The 22,270-nt window shown below is 35.1% G+C and overlaps 1 protein-coding gene across 1 annotated transcript; it reads left to right on the top strand.

The window, feature by feature from the left end:
• The first annotated feature begins 25 nt into the window (after nt 1–25).
• On the top strand, nt 26–20,119 carry LOC123545662 (retinol dehydrogenase 13-like). Its single transcript, XM_045331977.2, has 8 exons — nt 26–174; nt 1,931–2,010; nt 2,981–3,099; nt 6,876–7,031; nt 8,426–8,530; nt 9,914–10,123; nt 11,398–11,605; nt 16,034–20,119. The coding sequence occupies exons 2-8, from the start codon at nt 1,940–1,942 to the stop codon at nt 16,131–16,133; spliced, it is 969 nt and encodes a 322-aa protein (XP_045187912.2). The 5' UTR covers nt 26–174; nt 1,931–1,939; the 3' UTR covers nt 16,134–20,119.
• The last annotated feature ends 2,151 nt before the right edge of the window (nt 20,120–22,270 follow it).

The following is a 22,270-nucleotide window of genomic DNA, read 5'->3' as shown; positions in this document are numbered from 1 at the left end:
GAGAACGACACGCCGTGAGAATTTCTCCAGGACACAGGAAAGGTCGAATTGTCGCAGTTATTGATTTGGGGTATTTTGTCAAATATCTATTGTTCACAACTTCATCAAATATATTCTAATAGCTGGCATAAACAGAACAATACGGTTTTAATTTCAACATGAAACGTACAGTCTGTAATATCAACCGGATGGCAGAACTATGTCCCATCATTTGTCTGACTTTTTTTCTGGAGTTATGGCCCTTGTTTGGGACTTTGAAATATTACTACATCTCAACATTTTGTACTCAACTCTTTCTTCAGTTTCCATTAAACTGAAATGAAACAGTGTATACATCTTCTACTAGTCCAAATAATTGTACTCGAGAGTTGAATATCGTTATATTATTTTGCCTTGTCGATATCCGCCTCTAGGTAGACAACGTAAAATATCAAAATGTAAAATCGGTCTGCCCGAGGTCTCATTATTTAGACTACATCTTCTACATTATAAAGACATTTTCGTTTTTGACTGGAGTACGTGTTGTGTCTGATTTTGTTGCAAATACGACCTGTTTTTCAGACTCATTTTTAGGGGGCATGTGTAAAACAATGTAAACGCTTTTTATATCAGTCAGTGCCATATATGAATATTCATTGAAACAAGCAATTTATAAAAAAAATGCATGCTGCAAAATACGTTTAACAAGTATAAAACGACAAAAAACTGGGAAAGGTGTAGCAAGGAAAAGAATCTAAGATAACTTAACTATTCTTAAAAGAAAATCAGTCAATAAATATCTCTTAGAAAGGTGTGTAGGGTGGAGCAAGAACAACTTAGTCTTTCTGGCCTACCATGAATGTAACAAATGTAAAAATGGATACAATTCTGTGTGAAAATGATACACTTATAAACAATGCAAACCAGGTTTGTGATATTTTTAATGATTTCTTTGTCAATGTGGCTAAAGACAATGGCACGACCTCAAAATAACTACCCTAATTTACACCCAATACATAAGGATCTGAAGTCATAACACATATGAAAAACTTACTTTTATGCCTCATGACTCTGTAATGCCTTTATTAGTAAGCAAATTGACCAGTTATCTTTTAAAAAAAAACACAGGGCATGATGGCATATCCGCAAAACTTTTAAAATATTCCAAATCTTCAGTTGTAGACTAAGACCCTATTATAAATACAGTAATAAATATGGTATGTGGAGTTTCCAACTTCAGCCTTTCCTGATTACTTGAAAATAGCAGTACAGGTTGCCCCAGTTCAAAAGAAAAATAGCACACTTGATAAAGGCAAAAGCATATTACCAGTTATGTCCAAAATCTTTGAAATGTCAGTTAATACTCAGCTAACTCAGACAACTTTATTTTCAAAAAAGAAGCAAGGGTCTTGATCCTTTTTCTGTTGTGTTGTTTTGATGTTTCTGCTCAGTTCTTCAAAAATTTAAAAGAGCTTACTTTCCATCGAAAATTCTACACTGTTGCCAAATGAGGTTTTTTATCAGTATGGCTGCCTCATTGTTAAATGAAATACCAATGCATTGACACTATATAGTCTAGCTTAGGATGTTCATTTTCTTCGTCAGGTCAGTGAAATGTAATGATGCAGAATTCAGAATATTAATTCAATACAAAAAGAAAGAAACCAAGATAAATAGCACAGATCATTTAGAAACACAGTGTTTCAGCACAGCTCTGACAGTGCTAACAGTATGACTACTGATTGAAGTAGAATGATTTGAAGAAATGGAAACTATCAGCCCATGTCTTAAGTTCATATGACTGTACTCACCATGATTTCTTAGTTATTATGACTACAATGTATATAAGACAGGCTGTTTTCTCAAAAAAAATCAGCTCTTGTGATATAATAATGCATTTGGGGTTTCAGAACTATTTTGATATATTTATAGCCTATTGTCTGTTTTTCAGAATGTTCAGATGAAGTTACCAACAAGTTTTGTAGTTGTCAGTGCGGTGGGGGCATCTTACGGTGCAGCTCTCCTTCTCAAGTAAGTAGTGATCTGTTAATTATTCATGGCTTTCCCAAATTATGAACAAATGGAAATGACAGTCATGATCATTGAAAAAAAATTCTGACGTCCTAATAATGCCCCCCCAAATAAGCTAAATCTAGTAAAATTGCCACTCTTAAGTATAAATGTGCATGGAGGTCAAAATGATTTCTAATAAGACAGAATGATGACAATTGACAATCCCTGGGCATTGTTTAAAAATTACAAAATTTACTGGAAGTCTGTTATTGCCAAGAATCGAAGAGTTAAGCCTTTCATTATGTTTTGACCAGAATTTGAGCCGTGCCATGGGAAAACCAACATAGTGGCTTTGCGACCAGCATGGATCCAGACCAGCCTGCGCATCCGCGCAGTCTGGTCAGGATCCATGCTGTTCGCTTCCAAAGCCTATTGCTATTAGAGAAACTGTTAGCGAACAGCATGGATCCTGACCAGACTGCGCGGATGCGCAGGCTGGTCTGGATCCATGCTGGTCGCAAAGCCACTATGTTGGTTTTCCCATGGCACGGCTCATTTATGGATCAGATTTACGTCATGATAAATAAACGATAAGGACATTTTTAGTTTTTACAACAAATGAGAAGTTATTTATGTTTCTGTAGCTGAATTCACACTAAAGTGTACAAAACATATTTATAAATCTAATGCTATTATAAATTCACCCTTTACAACATTTACAACAGTTACTCCAGGATAACAGTTTTCTATCAATACCTACAAAATAAATGCATTCATTCAAAAAAGTATTTTGTCATGATGTCATTTACAAGCTCAGCATGAGAGCCGTCTAACCCCTTTCCCCCCTCCCCCACCTCAGGTGAAAGACACAAGTTTTTTCAGTACCTGTGAAAATAGAGGAAAGCAAGAATTATATATTGTAAGCCTGGCTTGTTTCAGAAACCCAGATGTCTAGGACACTAATGTTTATATGTTTTTATTGCTTCAGGGATTATCTTGGAGGGGAAAGGTATAAAGCAGAACATGAAATTTTAGGGAAAACAGTTATCATCACTGGGGCTAATACTGGTATAGGGAAGGAGACAGCCAAGCAATTAGCCAAGAGAGGTAAAAGAATCTCAGAATAATTTAAAACACGCATGTCAAAAAAATATATATTGGAATAATAATGCAGAAATTTTCCACTGCAGGAATTAGTTTTTACTTATTTATTTTAGCTTGATTGTGATGAAAGTTTCAGGCTTATTTGAACCACTGTCCAGTCAAAACAGTACTGGTGTCATATGAGAAGGTGTGTTTGTGACCGTCGTGGGGTTCGAACCCATGATCCCTGGTTTGACTGGCCAGCACCTTAACCACTAGAACACCATTCTCCTTACTATATTTTACTACAGGAATTGAGTATGCATTCATTCAGTTGCCACAGTGTTTTTTTAACTAAAGGGAGGATTTGTATGAAATGATAGCATTAGGTATAGTATGCACCAGTTTGCAACACATGCTTTTCTTTAGGAGGGGCTACACAGCATTCCCATTCATGCTAAAATCTACGTAATTCATGCATGAAAATTTATATGCACACAAGTTTCATTAATCCACAGTTGTAATGCAAACCTCATAAAAATTTGACAAGAAATTCACATCATTCATGCATAATGTAGTAATTTAGAAGCTTGTAAGCAGACAGGAGGGTACGTTTTTTAGTCAGGTCATAATGGAGCAGAGGCACCAAACAATGCTGAAATGCTTGCAGTGGAAGTAAAAATTATGTTAATTTAAATAAAACTTTGTTCTACACCATTTTTTGTTTGATACACTAGTCGATGTGTTACACACCAGTATTGATGGAGAATAGACCTGTTCAAAGTGAAAAATCTCACATAATATAGAATGTTTCATTACAATCTGAATAAAAGTAATACTTCTCATAACGTTTATTTCTTAATCATTGTGTTTCGGAACATTTAAAAAAAAATTGTATGGTTTGTACCTAACATTTTTATCCTGTACTCACATTTACTGAAGTATGAGGGTACATTGTACCCACTTTTCAAAGAAGTTGATGGGATGCGTAGTATGCATAATAATACACCCTCCAATCCTCTAAAGCTTTACTCGTTGAAACTGTTATTCTTTATTGTAAAGATACTGAAACCATGGCAGAAGTAGAGTTATTTTTCATAATCATCTTATACATTTAATTTTATGCACCTTTTTCTAACATGCAATCAAAATATCTATCTTTTTAGCTCACCTGTCACGAAGTGACAAGGTGAGCTTTTGTGATAGCGCAGCGTCCGTCGTCCGTCCGTCCGTGCGTCCGTAAACTTTTCCTTGTGACATCTCTAGAGGTCACAGTTTTCATGGGATCTTTATGAAAATGGGTCAGAATGTTTATCTTGGTAAATTCTACGTCAAGTTCGAAACTGGGTCACGTGCCGTCGAAAACTAGGTCAGTAGGTCTAAAAATAGAAAAACATTGTGACCTCTCTAGAGGCCATAATTTTCAATGGATCTTCATGAAAATTGGTCAGAATGTTCACCTTGATGATATCTAGGTCAAGTTTGAAACTGGGTCACGTGCCGTCAAAAACTAGGTCAGTAGGTCAAATAATAGAAAAACCTTGTGACCTCTCTAAAGGCCATATTTTTCATGGGATCTGTATGAAAGTTGGTCTGAGTGTTCATCTTGATGATATCTAGGTCAAGTTCGAAACTGGGTTACGTGCGGTCAAAAACTAGGTCAGTAGGTCTAAAAATAGAAAAACCTTGTGACTTTTCTAGAGGCCATATATTTCACAAGATCTTCATGAAAATTGGTCAGAACGTTCACCTTGATGATATCTAGGTCAAGTTCGAAACTGGGTCACGTGCCATCAAAAACTAGGTCAGTAGGTCAAATAATAGAAAAACCTTGTGACCTCTCTAAAGGCCATATTTTCATGGGATCTGTATGAAAGTTGGTCTGAATGTTTCATCTTGATGATATCTAGGTCAAGTTCGAAACTGGATCACGTGCGGTCAAAAACTAGGTCAGTAGGTCTAAAAATAGAAAAACCTTGTGACCTCTCTAGAGGCCATATATTTCATGAAATCTTCATGAAAATTGGTCAGAATGTTCACCTTGATGATATCTAAGTCAAATTCGAAAGTGGGTCACATGCCTTAAAAAACTAGGTCAGTAGGTCAAATAATAGAAAAACCTTGTGACCTCTCTAGAGGCCATATTTTCCATGGGATATGTATGAAAGTTGGTCTGAATGTTCATCTTAATGATATCTAGGTCAAGTTTGAAAGTGGGTCACGTGCCATCAAAAATTAGGTCAGTAGGTCAAATAATAGAAAAACCTTGTGACCTCTCTAGAGGCCATATTTTCCATGGGATCTGTATGAAAGTTGGTCTGAATGTTCATCTTAATGATATCTAGGTCAAGTTTGAAAGTGGGTCACGTGCCATCAAAAATTAGGTCAGTAGGTCAAATAATAGAAAAACCTTGTGACCTCTCTAGAGGCCGTATTTTTCAATGGATCTGTATGAAAGTTGGTCTGAATGTTCATCTTGATGATATCTAGGTCAAATTCGAAACTGGGTCACGTGCGGTCAAAAACTAGGTCAGTAGGTCTAAAAATAGAAAAACCTTGTGACCTCTCTAGAGGCCATATATTTCATGAGATCTTCATGAAAATTGGTCAGAACGTTCACCTTGATGATATCTAGGTAAGGTTCGAAAATGGGTTACGTGTCGTCAAAATCTAGGTCAGTAGGTCAAATAATAGAAAAACCTTGTGACCTCTCTAGAGGCTATATTTTTCATGGGATCTGTATGAAAGTTGGTCTGAATGTTCATCTTGATGATATCTAGGTCAAGTTCGAAACTGGGTCACGTGCCCTCAAAAACTAGGTCAGTAGGTCAAATAATAGAAAAACCTTGTGACCTCTCTAAAGGCCATATTTTTCATGGGATCTGTATGAAAATTGGTCTGAATGTTCATCTTGATGATATCTAGGTCAAGTTCGAAACAGGGTCATGTGTGGTCAAAAACTAGGTCAGTAGGTCTAAAAATAGAAAAACCTTGTGACCTCTCTAGAGGCCATACTTGTGTATGGATCTCCATAAAAATTGGTCAGAATGTTCACCTTGATGATATCTAGGTCAAGTTTGAAACTGGGTCACGTGCCGTAAAAAACTAGGTCAGTAGGTCAAATAATAGAAAAACCTTGTGACCTCTCTAGAGGCCATACTTTTCATGGGATCTATATGAAAGTTGGTCTGAATGTTCATCTTGATGATATCTAGGTCAAGTTTGAAACTGGGTCAACTGCGGTCAAAAACTAGGTCAGTAGGTCTAAAATTATTTAAATCTTTTGACCTCTCTAGAGGCCATTTTTTTCAATGGATCTTCATGAAAATTGATCTGAATGTTCACCTTGATGATATCTAGGTCAGTTTCGAAACTGGGTCACGTGCGGTCAAAAACTAGGCCAGTAGGTATAAAAATAGAAAAACCTTGTGACCTCTCTAGAGGCCATATTTTTCATGAGATCTTCATGAAATTTAGTGAGAATGTTCAACTTGATGATATCTAGGTCAAGTTCAAATCAGGGTCACGTACCTTCGAAAACTAGGTCAATAGGTCAAATAATAGAAAAACCTTGTGACCTCTCTAGAGACCATATTTTTCAATGGATCTTCATGAAAATTGGTCAGAATTTTTATCTTGATAATATCTAGGTCAAGTTCAAAACTGGGTCACATGAGCTCAAAAACTAGGTCACTATGTCAAATAATAGAAAAAACGACGTCATACTCAAAACTGGGTCATGTGGGAAGAGGTGAGCGATTCAGGACCATCATGGTCCTCTTGTTTTTGTAAACATACAGGTGGACGGTTGTTGCTGGCATGCAGAGATTTAAAGAAATGTGAAATAGCAAGAAATGAGATCATAGACGAATCTTTCAACAAGAATGTGGTCTGCAAGGAACTGGACCTTGCTTCATGTGAATCCATCAGGAAATTTGTTAAAACAGTTAAAGATGGTATAAACAGCCTCATTACATTTCACACAGTTTTTATCACAATTGTAACCTTTACCCTGCTAAATTTCTATAATGAACTTGTCCATCTTTCAGTTTGGACAGTACCATTAAGTGTTAAAAGGGGAGCTTACTAAAAAGATACTGACTGAATGGTGAACAGTGCAGATCATGATCAGACTGCACAGATGTGCAGGCTGATCATGATCTACACAGGTAGCAAAGGCAGAATCAGTCGTATCCAGCATGGTAAGGGTTAAAAGAATATTTCACTGATTGAAGGTGTGGATTGAAATATCTGGCTCGAGGGTAACTGTTTAGGTGGTAACAATGTTCTGCTGAGTTATTGCCAAAGGAATTACCTGATAGCCACATATTTCCATCCACACCTGCAACCAGTGATAGATTGTTTTTCTTGCATACAATATTTTTCAAGTAATAGAAGAAATGAAATAAAACGCTAAGCACTTTTTCATTGTAGTAGCCTGTAAGAAGATTATTTTCAAACACCAGCAAAAATATGGGAAAATCCTGTCAAGCATGATTAAAATCTCATATCTGTTAACTTGTTGTGTAAGACATTCTGGAGCACTGTTTTGTTATTAAAGTAATTTGTTTAAAATCATGGTGAACTTTTTTTTAATATCTTTGATATCATGTTCTCCATAGGGATTTCATATAGTACAGAGTGTCTGAAATAGTTTTTCCTCCACCTCTGAATCATGTAGAGAAAAAGTCAGTTCTGGTACAGAGTCCTTGAACACTGTTTAGGTCAACTGACTGCTGTGAATAACTGAAATATTATTGAAAAAAAGTGTGAAACCTAAATTTTGTTTTATCATTTCAGAAGTATCTAAGACATTTTTACATTTTTTTTTCAGAACAGTGTTGCAGCTCTTTGTTAAGATATTTCATAACACATAATGAGTTTAAAGGTCACTTTTTCTGAACATATTCTGAGAAGATACATTTTTATCATTATCCCATTAAATAATACATCAGTGTTTATCGGACCTTTTCAACCAGTCATATTCCAGACAATATCAAAATTAGTTGTGTAGAGTGTTTTACCACCATTTAGAATGTATTAAGTCTACAACATCCTTAAAGAGCCCTATTATGAAGCTCACTTATTTATAGCTGCATTGAAAAAGTAGGAAAACTGGTTATTAAGTTTTATCCACATTTAGAAATCACTGCATTCCCTCCCTTTCTGTTTTGTCCAATGCTAAAGATTTCACAACATAGCCTATATCCTATACACAATATTACGTTTAGTAACAATTTATTTGAAATGATGTTTTTCTGTCAAGACTTAATATATGTTTTTGAAAAGACTGTTTTTCCTGACAGACAGTTTAGTTTGGCAAATAACAATACATGACATGATGTTTCAGAGGAGAAGCGCATAGATGTATTGATAAACAATGCTGGTGTTATGTCATGTCCAAAACAACATACTAGTGAATTATTTGAATGGCAGTTTGGTGTTAATTATCTAGGTGAGTTTTTGATGTATTTCTAGTTTATTAAACTTACAATGGTTACCCAGAAAGGGAAGTTCTGGTAATTTGTAGTAAAAGAACAACTCTTTGCTTTGTATTTCTGGCCTTTATCAAGAATAGAATACTTTTCACAAATACCAGTCTGTGACATTCATTTTGGTGTAAACTAATACAATATATCCATTTTTGTATAGTCATTTGGCCAAAAATTCAAAGGGAAGAGTTGTTATTTTATTAGGAATATAATGTTTCAGCTGATTTAAAACTAAGACTTCCTATAGCTTTGGCTGTACTTTTTACACAGTGTTTTTAACTTGTAAATTGTTACATTAGGAAAGTAGTTATTACATTTGGTGTTGTTTGATCTTACATGCCTGCCTTTGTAAGACTTGAGTTTTCTCAAACTGGAGGGGCAGCATAGAATCAAGCACTAGCAAGGTTTTTTTATCTCCACTGTCCCAAGCACTGGGAAAACAGTAGATGAATGCTTAAGCAACATTCTAACACTTTTAAGATTTTCTTTTATATAAACAAAGAAGGATTTAACCGTGTATTGTCTTGTCAATTAAAACATGTTTCGCAAAATGACCTACTTTTGGCTATTCCAGTTTACTCCGTCCATTTACGCCTAAAAAAGGATTCCAGGTTAGTATCCCTTCCTGGTGTAATTCAAACATGTTAGAATGGAAATAGATTTTAGTTTTGCATGCTTTGTTGGCAAATAAAACATGTTTTTTTCGTTCAGATGCGTCATAATTAATCACTCAGGTCTTCGTTCGTGATTAAATTACTACGCATCTGAACTCAAAACCGTGTTTTATTTGCCAACAAAGCACGCAAAACTAAAATCTATTTCCCAAACAAATCACGACTATATATAATAGCATCCTCTTGACCCACTAATGTCTTCTTTTTCTCAGACAGCTGGCTTGTGTTCAATGTTCAAATAACTTCAAAGTTTCTTTTAAAGATGAGCTCAGATAAACTTATCATTAAATATTTTTCTTTTATTGACTACACATTTACAAATTACAGTGAAATGATTAATATCTGTTGGGTACTAATTTTCTTGGAATTTGCCAAACCATGAAATAAATTCAGAACAAACAAGTAAAATGCCAATTCAGTTTGTTTTTAAAAGTTGAAATCCACAAATGCATAACGCCATAGATAGCCGTTTTTTCCAAACAACAAAATTTTGTCCCCACAAAATTAAATTATTTAACAGCATTGACATTAATCTTTACACAGACTTTAAAAGGATGCTTTGTTACGAGGCAACTTTATACCAGTTTCCCAACATATTTGTTTAATTATTATTCTAACTTCCAAGATATATGTTTAATTATTAAATGACTAACTAATTATTTGTATTTCCAGGACCATTTCTTCTAACCAACTTGCTGCTGGATAAGTTAAAACAATCTCAGCATGCCAGAATAATAAACCTGATAAGTCCTGTGTATAAAAGAACTGAAATGAACTTTGAAGATTTAAACAGTATTAACTTTTACGATCCTAAGGAAGCATATGCACAAAGTAAACTGGCTGTGATGTTGTTTTCTCAAGAGTTAGCCAGAAGACTAGAAGGTAGGCTGTCTTACAGTTGTTATAGATATAGTGTTTGCATAAGTCAGTTGATTAAAGCCCCTTCCTGTTTCATGTTAGTCATTTTAAACAGCCTTAAATGTGGTGAATCAAACTTTGGTGGTCTATGGACTAATGTATTTGTTAACCAACTGATCATTTACTCTTATTTATGTTCACCAAGTTCTTAATATAGGTCAGACTTTCACCTAAGAATAATTTTTAAGATTTAATTTGCCCAACCAAGATAGCGTTATTTTAGCGTAAGTATAAATTAAATAAACATATTTTACCTAAGGAATAATACGAATATAAGCACAACTGTAGTAAAGCTGTCTATGATTTGCATTAACAAGCACATGTTTTGTCAAAATTAATTACTTTATTAGAAATACAAGTTTATAAAATTATTATTACCGCCTTTTGTCTATCTCGGTTGCGCAACCAAGTTGGATTGAAAATAGATGAATTTCGAAACTACACACTGTTTTAAAACTTACCTTTTGTTTCAGGTAGTTGAAATATCCAAATATATATTAAATGCAAATGTAAAACTGAAAATTATATCAAAATCAAAAGAAGTAGTCCACTTTTTAAATACTTTCATAGTAAAGGGAGATAATTACAAATTTTCATAAAAAGTAATAGCACATACATTTCCAATAGGGATCTTACTTTATGTAATGGGTCTTTTTGTTCTTTAAATAAATCTCTAACATAATATATGAAAACTGAAAAATGTCATTAAATTTTGCTCAGAAGTGATTGACCACCTTTAAAAATGAAGGATATTATGTATCTTGTATCAAGGGTGGATTCAGGTTTATTGAACAATAGCAATCGTTATACTTTGTGTAATAAAATGTTTAAGCTGATAAAATGTAATATTTTTGTGTCTGTTCTTCCCAGTAAAAAAAAATATACAGGTTTGAAGTACAGGACCCTCTGAAGTTAATTCATATTGAAAGAAAAAGGAAAATATAGATTTTTAACACTTCTCAGCTTCTTTAGGTTTTACTGGTACCCATAGAAGTCTGCTTTAATGATAATTTTATTGATATATGAATTAACTTTCTAATATAAGCTTAATACATATACGTTGCAATGCTTGTGTTTCCATTTTAACGCATTTTCACTCATTTTTAAGCAGCTTTACATGATAACGAAATTTTCAACATCTTCAGTGCCATTTTTTTTATGATCTAATTGAAATATTAGGGTTAATATATTTATTTTGTAAAAGTGGAAAAGAATGACAAAAAGTTACTGAATTGCAGGTTCTAATGTGACTGTAAATTGTGCTAACCCAGGAGTTTCTAAAACTGAGATAGGACGTCATCTTCCGATGGGTCAGTCTAAGGTCTCTGGGGGTATGCTGTCACCTATCATGTGGCTGGCCATGAAAACACCTGTACAGGGTGCTCAGACGTCTATATTTCTAGCTGTTGATCCAGGACTTGAAAAAGTTTCAGGGAAATTATTTACGTATGTCTATTATTTTTGTCTTACACTTTTTAAAACATAATTTTATTTTTACTGAATGATACTTCCAGCATAAATTTCTAAAAATTTATATATACTTTACAATTTATACTTACCACTGTGGGATAAAACTGCACATGCAATGCAGAATTCTTGATGGTTCAACCCGGGTGCCCGTCTGTGCCAGAAAAAATGCTGTTAATTGGCACCTTAAGTTTTTCCTTACCATTATAAGCTTGAAAGTCCATATGACCTAATTGGTGTCAGTGTATATTATATTCTTTCTGATATCATTATTCAAACTTTTTTCAGAATGACTACTAGTAGACCCATGAATTTTGGTTTGATAAAGATAGCGGCTACATTTATAGACTATTTTTGTGTCCTTTAAAATATGTCCTTGTTGGTCTGTCCTTCTGTCCGTCCTACTGTCTGTCCGTCCATCCATCCGAATTTTGGTTTTGCATATCTAAAAGTGTTTGACCCAGAGTCATCAGACCTTACATAAATGTTGTTCAGCATGTGAAGTTGTGCACCTGATGTTTTAATTGGGATCTCATGCAGCCAGACCAGAGAATTGGCCCTGGACTTAGTCGAAAATATGCATAAAAATGGCATAAATGTTTGTGTTGATTGTATCTCAAAATGTATTTTACCTAGGATTATGATACGTCATAGGAATATTATTCAGCATTCTAGGAACCTGGGGTTTTGTTAGAAATTTCATTCTGCCATACGAGAGTTATAGCTCTTGACATAGTCAAAAATATGCATAAAGGGGCAAAAATGTTTGTGTCACATAATTGTTCCTTAAAAGGTATTTAACCTAGGGTCATGAAACATAATAGGAATACATGTATTATTTTCAGCAAGTGAAGTTATGCACCTGGGAGTTTGTTTGGGATTTCTGTCTGTCAGACCAGAGTTATGGCCCTTGATTAAGTAAAAAATATGCAGAAAACATACAAGTTTTTGTCCCATGTATCTCAAAAAGTATATTCTGTTTAGATTTCACTCAACAAGACCAGAGTTATGGTCCTTGACATAGTGAAAAATACCCTTAAAGTGCTTTAAAGTTTTTCTTGCATACATCATAAAAAAAATTCACATAAAGTCATGAATCCATGTAGACTACTATGATGTAGTAATATTTTTCAGCATGTGAATGTATGTACCTGAGGTCTTTTTTTGATTTCACTATGCAAGACAAGAAATTTGGCCCTTGACTTTGTCAAAAATTTGCATTACGGGTGCCAGTATTAAAGTTTGTGTCCCATGTATCTAAAAAATTTACTTTACCTAGAGTCATAAAACATTACAGGATTGTTATATAGCATGTGAAGTTGTGCACCTGGGGTTCTCTTTGGGATTTCACTCAGCTAGACCAGAGTTATGGTCCTTGACTTAGTGAAAAGTACACATAAAGTGCTTAAAAGTTTATATTGCATATATCTTAAAAGATATTTCACCTATAGTCATGAAACCATGTGCAGTGACAGGATGTGGGGGCACCTGTGTCCTATAGATACATGTCTAGTTCTGTTATAAAATGAGGGATAATTATGCAAGGCCATCGCGGACGGTCTGGCCGGTCAGGCCATGGCCGGACCACTTTTTTGGTCAAGTATAACATTGGCCGTAATTGGCCGTACCAGTTTTTTTGCATTAAATTTGATCTTTTGCTTTGATCAAAAGTGCCGAAATATTGCCTTGTTAATTAACTATCTACAATGCGCGGTATCTGTCATGATTGCCCGCGGATGTGAAAACAACTTCGGCACACTTCGTGTCAAAGGTATCGACCCTGCTTGACTGGATTAATCATAACTAAATGATTATCTGATGGATCTTTAATCCGGTATGGTTTAAGGAGGTAGGTTACCTTTATATTTGTATGTGCGCATGTCCAACCGGAAGCTAACGTGACGATTTACGACGACGTTTACGACAAACTAAATGTGTTAAATTATTCATTCTTCTGAAAACAAATCATAGACCTGTCTTCGATCTGACGCTTTATGGTTTAATAATGCAGAAATAATGAATAAATTGCCGCAGAAACGCTTCAAAACAATGTTGCCTTAAAATGACGTCATTGACGTCATGACGTTACGTGTCAGTTACCGCGCAAAATTAATAGCTTTTATCTTGAAAGTACGTAATTCTGTGCATTTTCTTTATTCAAACTATTTTCAAATAACCATTATTTGCTGAAATAATTTTTTTGAGTCTTTTGCTCTGAATAATAATAAATATTTTGCTTCTTTTATGTAGTTATATTGAAATGTAATGCGGAATGTAAGAAAATGGATAATGGTAACCAATGTTATTTGGAATATAGCTGGGTGAGAGGTTACTTGTTACGGCCATTTTCAAATAAAAAATCTAGCAGTTTGATTTGTAATACCTATTTTTCAGGTTCCGTTGATAATTTGTTACTTATATACTAAAACTAAGATCTAAAATTGTTCAAATTTCAGTAGAAAATTGTGGTTTCTTGAATTGAACTGATGTTACCATGGAAACGAAGCCCGTGACCTATGTATCTAAATGTAAAATTCAAAAGCCTTGACACTAGTCTATTTAAGAAACACAGCTTCGGCTTTTTATTTTCATTTCAACAATATCCATGAGAATAATTGTAGCATGCTGAACGATTTTTCCATGAAAAATGCCAGACGAGGGGTACTGCTGTAAGTATTCTAAGCTTAGAAATTCCTTTGAATAAATACAGATAACACGGAAATATAACTTACATTAGAAATAATATGTTTTAAAGCTACATCAACTAGAAAGATAATCTTATTCAATATTATTTATAAGAAATTACGACAAAAAGCAAGATATAAGCCATTTTAAACATCTCTGTTGCCATGGTTACTTTAAACTTTAAGAAAAATAGGGTACCATGTATAGTGCTTGGTATTTTGCTAATAATATTACTCAAATATTCCATGTTGGTCATTAACAGAATGGCACTGAAGCCGTCGAAAACCCCTATTTTTACACATAGTTGTTTAAAAATGAGAGAAAATGCGTTACCATGGAAACACGAGCCCCGCGACATATACATTTTAAGCTTATATTAGAAAGCTAACGTGCATACTAGTAAAATTATACATTATGCTGACTTCTACGGATATCAATGAAACTAAAATACACTGAAAAGTGTTAAATATCCGTATTTTCCTTCTTCTTTCAATATGAAATACCCTTGGAGGGTCATGTTCTTCAAACGTGGATAAAAATTGAACTTGAAGGGACAGAGACAAACGAAACTGAGATTTTAGCAGTTAAAACTTCATATTACACGAAATACAAAAAGATGTTGCGGTTCAACTAATTTGAATTTACCCTTGTAACAAGGTAACCTACCTCCTTAAAGGACAATTTCTTTTATAATCTATAATAATTGTTTAAATTTCAAGTTTATTGGGATAGTCAGCAAAACAATTTGCCTTTGGCCATTTACAAAGAATACACGTGAAGTATGGCAAAGATGTACAATATAATTTTACATTTCATTAAATAAAAAAATTGAAAAAAACCATGCCGTATGTTTTTAAAAAATGAAAACAATTGTGTTTTTCGCGATGTAATAAAACAAACCAAAACAAAAGCTAATTTCTTCTAATTATTTGGTTATTATTTTAAGATATGATTATTTATCTTAAACAATTGCTTTAAATCAAACAAAATGCCGACATACATCTCAACTATAAAAATACATCAACATTTATAGCAATCTGCTAAAATTGGCCAAATGTTGGATAGTTATCCTTGAAAAATATTATGAAATTGACTGAAAATCTTAACAGAAAATGGTTTCAAGTTGCAAAAAAAACCGCACTTACTGGCATCCAAAATCTTAAAATTTTCTCGGGGGAGATCCCCCAAACCCCCTTAAAGAGAGAGAGAGTGGGGAGCTGGGGAATCCCCCTCTCATGCTCTTCCCCTCTCCTGCATTCAGAACCGCGGGATGCCGAAGGCCGGACCACTTTTTCAAAGCCGGCGACGGCCCTGTTATGCAATTTAAAGAGGCGCTGGAAATTTTATTTTATTATTCAAAATTGGGATTTAAGTGTACTTTTTCTCCAAGTCATATCATCCATCCAATTTGAACCAGACTATTAATATCAATTTTCAGGTTTCTGCACTGATTTGCATGTGACAATCACGTTCAAGAAAATTTAACCCTCATCATGCTGGACATGATTGATTCTACCTATGCGACCAGTGTAAATCATGATCAGCCTGCACATCCATGCAGTCTGATCAAGATCTGCACTGTTTGCCATTCAGTCAGTATTTTTTTGGTAAGCACCTCTTTTAACAATCAATGGTACTGTCCAAATTGAAAGATGGACAAGTTGAATATTGAAATTTAGCTTGGTAAGGGTTAAAACATCATCCTATCCTCTGATATTTCAGGAACTCTAAAGAAGATTCTATAGCGAAATGTGCCCTTGATAAGGATGCTGCCAAACGATTGTGGTTAATTAGTGAGAAATGGACAAGACTTTCCTCATGACATCAAATAATCACAGGATTTTAAGCTCACGTGTCACAAAGTGACAAGGTGAGCTTTTGTGATCGTGCGGCATCCGTCGTCCGTGCGTCCGTAAACTTTTGCTTGTGACCACTCTAGAGGTCACATTTTTCATGGGATCTTTATGAAAGTTGGTCAGAATGTTCATCTTGATGATATCTAGGTCAAGTTTGAAACTGGGTCAAGTGCAGTCCAAACCTAGGTCAGTAGGTCTAAAAATAGAGAAACCTTGTGACCTATCTAGAGGCCATATTTTTCAATGGATCTTCATGAAAATTGGTCAGAATGTTCACCTTGATGGTATCTAGATCAAGTTTGAAACTGGGTCACATGCGGTCAAAAACTAGGTCAGTAGGTCTAAAAATAGAAAAACCTTGTGACCTCTCTAGAGGCCATACTTTTCGTTGGATCTTCATGAAAATTGGTCAGAATGTTCACCTTGACGATATCTAGTTCAAGTTCGAAACTGGATCACATGCCTTCAAAAACTAGGTCATTAGGTCAAATAATAGAAAAACCTTGTGACCTCTCTAGAGGCCATATTTTTCATGGGATCTGTATGAAAATTGGTCAGAATGTTCACCTTGATGATATCTAGGTCAAGTTTGAAACTGGGTCACGTGCCTTCAAAAACTAGGTCATTAGGTCAAATAATAGAAAAACTTTGTGACCTCTCTAGAGGCCATATTTTTCAATGGATCTTCATGAAAATTGGTCAGAAATTTTTATCCTGATGATATCTAGGTCAAGTTAAAAACTGGGTCACATGAGCTCAAAAACTAGGTCACTATGTCAAATAATAGAAAAAACGAGGTCATTCTCAGTTCAAAACTGGGTCATGTGGGGACAGGTGAGCGATTCAGGACCATCATGGTCCTCTTGTTATAAATAGTTATGACAATATTTGAACTTAGACTATACCATGTAATTCAGATTTAATTTAATAAATATACAGTTGAAAGTCGACATCTAGAACTTGCTTATCTCAAATTCTGGCTATCTCAAAGACATTTTTAAGTCCCGATCCAAATTTTAAAGTTGAATTTCGTTAACTCAAAGTAAAATGTTAGATCCCTTTGAATTCAAAATACGGAGTTTCAGCTGTATGTATTTTCTTTTTAAAAAGATTTTTTAACCAGTCTCTTTTCCTATATACAGGGAAGACTCAGCATTTAATAGTTTAGAATTGGTACAGATTCTGAAGAGCTAGCAATTCTGTAACAACTATAGACTGTATGTTGTACAGAGGTTGTGACTGTACATATGCTTATTATGCACCCATTCAAAGAAGAAGGAGTATAATTATTGTTTTGCTCATAGTTGTTCAGTCTGTCTGTCCATCGGTACACCATTTGGTTTCTGATCAATAACTAGAGAAGGCTTGGTCTCACAATGGTCAAATTGCTTAGGGTGATTGCCTGTGGTCTGTAGATGACCTCTGTTGTTTTGGGGTTCAGTAGGTGGAAGTTCAAGGTTACAGTATCTTTGAGATAGAAAATGGTTTACGCTCATGTTTTTGGGATCAGCCTGTCAAAGGTCAATAACTGAAGAACACTTTTGCCTCCAGTCATCAGACTTCATAGGATAATTGCCAGTGTTCAACAGATGACCCAAATTGTTTTGGGGTCAAAGGTCATGGTCACAATGATACTGAGCCTGAAAACAGTTTCCTCTCAATGACTAAAGAATGCTTTTGTCTGCAGATGTTAAATTTCATAAGGTGATTGTCTTTGGTCAGTAAATGACCCTTTTTGTTCTAGAGATCAGTAGGTCAAAGGTCAAGGTGACATTGACCTCTAGACTGAAAACTGTTTTGTTCAGTAACCTAAGAACCCATTGACCTACTACTTTTAACTTCATAGGATGATTGCCTGTGGTCTGTTATGATACCGCTACTGTTTTGGTGACGGAGGTAAAAAGTTAATGGTCACAAGTACATTGACAATGAAAACAGTTTCAGCACAATAACTAAGAATGCTTTTGTCGCCAGGCTACAACTTCATAAGATGATTATTACCTGTGGTCAGAAGATGATGCGTTTTGTGTTGGGGATCAGTAGATCAAAAAGTAAGGTCAAAATGATTTCAGGACTGAAAATGGGACTGGCTATCACTGGGGGTGGGCATACCTGTTTTACAATTTAAAGGAACTTGCCTAAATAGATACAAGATATTTTTGTCCTTAACAGAGATGTTACAGTATGTCTGTATCAAATCTTTTCTAGATGTCATTATAAGTTATAACTGTGATGCATTGTTGTTTTATTTATGATATTGTATAATCATAAGTTTAAATAGTAGACAGGTGCTCAGATACATGAAAGTAATTCCAGTTCCAAAAATTTGAACCTTCTAAATTTAGTCCAGTTGCTTACTACATGTTAGTTTATACTACTGGATGCTATGGAGGAGAAAGAAGTTACGGCGCTAATTGCCATCGATCTCAGTGCCGCCTTTGATACTGTAGACCATGACATTCTCGTTGATGTGTTGAACAAGCAGTATGGCGTTTGTGGAACAGCACTGAGCTGGGTTGATTCCTGTCTGCGCCCAAGAAGTTGCCGTGTATGTGCCAATTCAGCCATGTCCTTTCCACGCCAATTACATTGTAGAGTTCCACAAGGGAGTTGCTTAGGACCGTGGCTCTATTTGATATATGCGGGGACAATGTTTGATGTTATTCGATTTCAGTTTATGGCTTTGCGGATGACCACACTGCTAATAAACGCTTTAATCCATCATCTCCAACAGTCGAATCCCAGGCAATACAAGAACTTGAACAATGTTCTTTAACAATCAACAACTGGATGAATGAAAATAAGCTCAAAATGAACACTTCAAAAACCAAGTTCATCATGTTTGGTAGTAGGCAACAGCTCTCTAAGTGTGCAACTGACAAAATATGCATTGTAGGTGATAAGTGAAATCAGTGACCTTTATTCGATATCTAGGTGCATACCGGGATAAAAACTTGAATCTAAAAGAGCATGTAAAATGAAAGTGTAGAACAGCAATGCTCAACTACTTCAGAATAAAATGTATCCGGAAATATCTTACCAAAGAGGCTGCCGAAACTCTTGCGCTGTCATTGGTGATATCCCATTTAGATTATTGCAATGTCATTCTGTATGGTGTTGCTCAAAGCGAGGTAAACAAAATGCAACAAATTCAGAACATGTGTGCAAAATTTATCCTAAATCGAAGAAAATATGACAGTTCCAAGCAAGTACTCTATGATCTTCACTGGCTACCCATCAAAGCCAGAATCACATTCAAAATGCTCACCTACATGTATCATTGTTCAGTTTGGAACTCTCCGGAATATCTTTCAGAACTTCTCACAAAACAAACACAGACAAGGAACTTGCGTTCTTCAAATTCCGTTACTGGGTGTTTCGTTGTTCCTTTCAACAAGCGCAAAACGTTCAGCGACAGAAGTTTTGGTACTGTTGGACCTAAACTCTTGAATGAATTGCCTCTCGAAATCAGGAACTCAGACACATTAGATGTTTTCAAAAGGAAGTTGAAAACTCATTATTTTGGGAATCACTTTGCACTCTTTTAGAGACTGTGACTATGATTTTTTAAAATATTGTGGTAACATGAACTGGATGATTTTCATTGTGTAAATTTATTCGAATATGAACAATTTTATCACAAATACAAAAATACAGTCGTTTGTAATAACATGTGGACATGTCACAATAGCTCACTTCTACTTACTTACTAACAAAACAGCTATCTTACCGTATCTTAATATTCTAATATTTTATTAATTTTATCTGATGCCTGATCTTTTGTTTAATACTTACTAAATAGTTTATTCACAATGATATTTATGCTCATTTATTTCATACATCTTTAAAATGTCTTAATTTTTAGACGTAATTTTTTTATGTTTGTAAAACGCCATTGAATATGTTTTACGTAAAAATAGGTGTTTAATCAAATAAAACAGTTTCAATTTCAGTTTTTTACTAATTTGTTTTAGCTCAATTGTGGTGACAGCTTCAAGTTTACTGGAACCACTCTCGAGTCTGTTTCCTGGAAAAAAACAAGTACTGGTGTCATATGAGAAGTTATGGTCATGACCCCAATGGGGCTCAATCCCATGACCCCTGGATTGAGTGGCCACCACTTTATCCACTAGACCACTGCTCCCCTTAATGTGATTTCACTTGTTTAAAACTCCAGATTTCTGAGTATGGCATATACTTTGAAATGTGTGAATAACTTGTAATATTCAAAATTTTGACATAAAAATAGGAGTTTTGCTTCCCTTGCAGTCTCCCACAAAGAAGAACAATGATCATGAGATATACCAGTATTTTTGGACCAAAACCGTTATTTTATGTTAAGTGATCATGAGGTTTATTGATAATAAAATTCAAACAAAATGTATTCCAGTTGTTCTTACTATCTGGTTGACTTTAGTCAAACGCTCAAGTTCATATTTTATCAGCCTTTGTCAAGTTGTCTTCTATTAATTTTAATGGATGCTTGCTGTTTGTACCTGCCAACCTATTGTTCCCAATGCATTTGCTACTGTTTGATTGAATTGCTGGATTAAAATATGTTTTATATTTGTGTTTTAAAAGCAACCTAAAATGCCAGATTGGCAAGAATACTTTGGAGATATTGGTGCTTTTAAGAAGGCAAAAATGCTGTCAGACATAACCTCAAAAGCCCCATCGCTATGTTTAATCTTTTTTTTTGCTATATTTTTAGCTCACCTTGTCACTTTGTGATCGCGCAGCGTCCGTCGTCCGTGCGTTCGTGCGTGCATAAACTTTTGCTTGTGACCACTCTAGAGGTCACATTTTTCATGGGGTCTTTATGAAAATTGATCAGAATGTTCACCTTGATGATATCTAGGTCAAGTTCGAAACTGGGTCACGTGCGGTCAAAAATTAGGTGAGTAGGTCTAAAAATAGAAAAACCTTGTGACCTCTCTAGAGGCCATATATTTCAAAAGATCTTCATGAAAAATGGTCAGAATGTTCACCTTGATGATATCTAGGTCAAGTTCGAAACTGGGTCACGTGCAGTCAAAAACTAGGTCAGTAGGTCAAATAATAGAAAAACCTTGTGACCTCTCTAAAGGCCATATTTTTCATGGGATCTGTATGAAAGTTGGTGAGAATGTTCATCTTGATGATATCTAGGTCGAGTTTGAAACCGGGTCAACTGCGGTCAAAAACTAGGTCACTAGGTCTAAACATAGAAAAACCTTGTGACCTCTCTAGAGGCCATATTTTTCAATGGATCTTCATGAAAATTGGTGAGAATGTTCACCTTATAGATGTCTAGGTCAAGTTCGAAACTGGGTCACGTGCAGTCAAAAACTAGGTCAGTAGGTCAAATAATAGAAAAACCTTGTGACCTCTCTAAAGGCCATATTTTTCATGGGATCTGTATGAAAGTTGGTGAGAATGTTCATCTTGATGATATCTAGGTCGAGTTTGAAACTGGGTCACATGCGGTCAAAAACTAAGTCAGTAGGTCTAAAAATAGAAAAACCTTGTGACCTCTCTGGAGGCCATATTTTTCATGAGATCTTCATGAAAATTGGTGAGAATGTTCACCTTGATGATATCTAGGTCAAGTACAAAACTGGGTCCCATCCCTTGAAAAACTAGATCATTATGTCAAATAATAGAAAAACCTTGTGACCTCTCTAGATGCCATATTTTTCAACGGATCTTCATGAAAATTGGTCAGAATAAACGACGTCATACTCAGTTCATGTGGGGACAGGTGAGTGATTCAGGACCATCATGGTCCTCTTGTTTATTGTTTAATGTTACACTAACACAAATGTTGGTCATATGGTGACTTTCCAGCTTTGATGTTGGAGGCACAAATTCAGACACAAGAGGGCACCTTGGTAGAACTCCCAACCTTCCATTAAGGTATTAGATGCCTAATAGTAATGTTTACAAAATGGCATTTGCTTGGTATATTCTTAAAGGTGACCGTGTTTCGCACTGTTTTGCAATTTTTAAACAACTTTTACCTTGCTGTTTTTTTATAAATTTTTTATAACTTATGGTATCTCCTCAAGCTCAAGTAGAGACAATTTCAAAGTGATGGCCACTATCCAAAACGTTTGCAGAGAAC

Source organism: Mercenaria mercenaria, chromosome 1 (genome assembly GCF_021730395.1).
Source record: "Mercenaria mercenaria strain notata chromosome 1, MADL_Memer_1, whole genome shotgun sequence".
NCBI lineage: Eukaryota > Metazoa > Mollusca > Bivalvia > Venerida > Veneridae > Mercenaria > Mercenaria mercenaria.
The sequence above is the reverse complement of the archived record's forward strand: the minus strand, read 5'-3'. Positions and strand labels throughout refer to the sequence as shown.